This window comes from Dermacentor silvarum, chromosome 9 (genome assembly GCF_013339745.2).
Source record: "Dermacentor silvarum isolate Dsil-2018 chromosome 9, BIME_Dsil_1.4, whole genome shotgun sequence".
Lineage (NCBI taxonomy): Eukaryota > Metazoa > Arthropoda > Arachnida > Ixodida > Ixodidae > Dermacentor > Dermacentor silvarum.
The window spans coordinates 50,080,484-50,084,379 of record NC_051162.1 but is presented as its reverse complement, the minus strand read 5'-3'; the positions used below and the strand labels follow the sequence as shown (position 1 = coordinate 50,084,379).

Sequence of the window (3,896 nt, the reverse complement as noted above, 5' to 3'; positions counted from 1 at the left end):
GCGGACCAATCGGAGAAGCCGGCACCGCGCTCTTCATGCGGTTATCTAATTTCACTGTGCTGGCTCGGCTTCATCGGAACCCTCTCCACTAGAGCATGCTCCTCGCCTCTTGGCAGCCAATTATATAAGAAAAACCACTGAATGTAGACAATGTTATTGGTTTTGAAAGCAAACAAAGGTGACCTCCTATAAACGAGGACAGTGTTTGATTGGGTTGTACAGAAAACGCTGCGGGTCACCGCCCCATGCTTGCGTCGGTGGTTACGTAAATTTGACGTCAGGAGTTTGGAGTCAAAAAAGTTTGGAATCATTTTACGTTATAGCGCCCCAAGTATGTTTTGTTGAGCACGAGCGTTCAAGCCTTGCATTCAAGAGCCCTGTTGCTGCAGTAGTGTTACGGTCACTCACACATTTTACTACATCATCCTTTCCCAACGAAATTTTTATATTCATTCCACGCATCGCTTTCATAATTTAAATCGTTATATATTTTACGCAATTTACAGCGCCTGATTTTTAGGCCCATTTCTTACACTAAACATCTCCGACACTAGGTGTCTTGACGCAGTCTAGTTTACTTCTCGGCAGACGGTTTCACTGTTAGGGAAATACTAAATTACATTTTCATATCAATGTGAAATAGAACATCACTCCAGCCAGACGCCATGTTTGTTAGAACTTAATACTACTCCAATGAGCAGATAAGACTACGAAATAGAACGGCGAAGCCAATTTATTCCGTGACGGAAACGATATATAGGAGTTTCTTGAGTACCAATCTGTGCTCGGGGTTTCTTTCGCTGAAGTCATCCAGGTGAATCAACCTGCAAAGAAAAAAAGTCCCTCACGACGGTGAGTCACTCTCGGCAACAAAAGACAAAACATAATTTCGACGAATTGAATATACAAGGAAAAAGACTACACAAATGTTCCGTGGTAGCCTAAGTTCCCTAGAAAACGAACGCATCATGAAATGGATCAACAAGGTACCTTTTCAACCATAGCCAGCCTCCGTGATAGGTGTAATAGGTATTATGACAATTTTTCAATACATGTGTAAATGGAAATATAAAAGATGCTGTTCGTTTATGGGGCAAAATCTATAACGTTCCCGAGCAAAAAATACTATTTCAATTCAGTTTCAATTTTTCAGTTTCTGCTGTACGCTCCGTTTGACACGCACTCTGTAATTGCCTGTACATGTATTCAGCCATATCGACTAACCCGCACTACGTTTCCTCTCCAGTAAACGCACCTTCATTTAAGAACCTACACTCTAAAAACAGTTGCACCCTTTGGGGTGCATTTTTGCCACACAACAATAATCGTCATCTGTCTTGCTTGCGTTTACTATCTTGAAAACTCTGCACTTGCTACTTTCCTGTCGAGAACGCTGTGTCACGCTGATAACGCTCTTGTCGTTCGTGACCGAGAAGTGCCGGGCGCACCGCGTTAAAGAAAGGAAAGCCACGCAAGTCAGATGACGATTATTGTTCTGTGGCAAAAATACGCCCCAAAGGGTGCAACTGTTCTTAGAGTGTATGGCATGTCTGTGCCTCGTTAGCTGTAACGAACCTATTACTACGCAAATCATCTGCTCCGAGTGGTACTTCCTTGAATTCACTGACGTTTACATAAACGTCCAACCCCACAGCTGTGCTCACAATATCAACCCTTCAGCTAAGCTATAGCTCTACACTTCCTAAATTATGCCTGAACTTCAATGAACTTAGCCAAAAGGAAACAGTGTCGTTAATCTGCTACAAATGTTGTTAAACCATTTAGGAGACACTTACGGAGGCAGGCGATCTCGCACTCCCTCATGGTTTGGTATCTGTTCTCGTTACCACCGCATCCTCCGTAAATGAACTGCTTGCATTCGCCGGCAGCCACGTCAAAGTACCAGCGCAGGAACGAGGCCTTGCACAGACCGGTTACCGGGGCCGGTCGGCAGCCCACGTCGAAGTCCACGCCGCGGTACCAGTCCTGCACGTCCACCTCTCCGGCGGCCATTGCTATGAGGAAATACGTAAGCATCACCACCGCGTAAGCATCTCACAGGGTCGAGAGCACTGGAAGATGCATTTAATGTGACTATATGTGAAATACAATTATGTCTAAAGCGCAAACGCGCAAGCTACAAAATAACAGGTTGCCACAAGCCACTGTGGTGTCCCCCTCCCTCAATGCTGTTTGTGTGCTTGTGCTTTCCACATAGTGCACTACCAACAAGTCTTATCCTCCATTTTAGCGACATTGTCCACGCGTAGTAAAGAGAGAGATAGAAGGAAAAGCAGTGAGGTCAACAAGACACGCGTCATGTTTGCTACCCTTCAAAGGAGATGGGGATGTTAGAGGATGAAAAGGAAGGAGAGGGTTTCGATTCATCCGGAGGTGCATATCGAGGCTACTGTCGGTCACTGAGGTCTTCAGGAGCTGCAGCTGTTCGCGTGTTGCTTTCTGACCTTCACGTATTGGTTCTCGTCACACAGCTGCACCGCATGGCCAGAACACTTGAAGACTGTGTTCAGTGATATGATCGCTATGCTTGCCACAGGTTGAAGAATTGTAAGCTTTCAACAAGCTCGCCGATTTCCCTAATTTACAATTGCGCTGGCCTCCCAGTGGAATGCTAGAGGTCTCAGATCCAACGCTATTGAACCCATTTTCACAAATTGGTTCTGAAAGTAACATATCCAGTTCCAATACACTATCTAGCAATAAATGCAAGTATACTAACGTTCAATCCACTTACGAAGACACCATTCCTAAAGGTCCGGTACTTAGCAGTAAGTACTAAACTTCTGCATCTCGCTGTGTGCAAAATAAACCGTCTGCAGGACGTCCCTACAAAGCCTGCAGAATATTGCTGTAAAGGCAATGCTATACTACTAGATTAGTTTCTTGTCCGTTTGTAATTTTGTACTTTCAAATGAGCAACTGTACTTCAGGGATATTATGAGCAATTTTTCAGAAACCTAACTGTTATTCAGGATCGCGGATGTGTAGATCAGGAAGTCTGTGATAGTTACAAATGAACTTGTTGGCTAAATAATAGTTTCTGTTAAATGTTAGCTAACATCAGCACCATTTGTTCAAAGATTATCAGTGCGTACCTCTCTAACTCGGTGCTATTAGCGCGATTTCTGCTAAATGGAAACGGATTCATTACAAATCGGTTTCACTACGCTAATTGGGACATGTGTCATGATGAGAATATAAAATTTTAAATAGTGAAGCTTTGTTTAATATATAAAATTACAATGTAATTGGCCTTGGCAGTATTGTCCATGTTCAAGTAATTCAGCCGATGCAACTGAATGGCGCTCTTTTATCATACTGGCAGATTTCAGTGCAGTTCTGGTCGCCGGCATTGCGACGCGGAAAGAAAACACAGATGAAATGAAACATCACCGTGACGGTAAACTAACAACGACACAGGCGCGTTTCCGTAATAGTTAGCGTGGCTTACCAAAAAGGACACACGTCAGGAAGCAGGAAACCAGAGCTGTATTCATGCTTCTAAGATTCCGCTGACGTCCGAATAACACTCACAACGAAATCTGTGCACAATGCTTTCCGCAATGATTTGACATCCTCGACGCATGCCACGCTTTTATACTCTGAAGCGCAGTGAAATCATCGGGACTGAAAACAGCTGTCGTCCAGCACACGCAGTGACCGCCGATAACGTGCACGCCGGTCCCTGATCCGGATTGAGGTCGATAACAACCCAAAGTGTAGAGGCTGATGGAAATGAGGTGGCCTACAGAAGAGAGATAAACGCTCCAACGCCTTAGGCAGCACAGGTGCGTGGCCTGTTAGGTCGCCGCGCTTGACTATCATCAGCTGTGAAGCAATAACTATTGTTCAGGGAGATATAATGGACGCCTGAA

General features: G+C 44.5%; 1 protein-coding gene across 1 annotated transcript; it reads right to left on the bottom strand.

Annotated features, from left to right (window-relative positions):
* Positions 1-715: 715 nt before the first annotated feature.
* Positions 716-3,606, bottom strand: LOC119464731 (PI-actitoxin-Aeq3b). Its single transcript, XM_037725694.2, has 3 exons — positions 3,473-3,606; positions 1,797-2,015; positions 716-824 (listed from the first exon to the last, which is right to left on the bottom strand). Exons 1-3 carry the CDS (start codon positions 3,516-3,518, stop codon positions 820-822), a joined length of 270 nt encoding a protein of 89 aa, XP_037581622.1. The 5' UTR covers positions 3,519-3,606; the 3' UTR covers positions 716-819.
* Between the last annotated feature and the right edge of the window lie 290 nt (positions 3,607-3,896).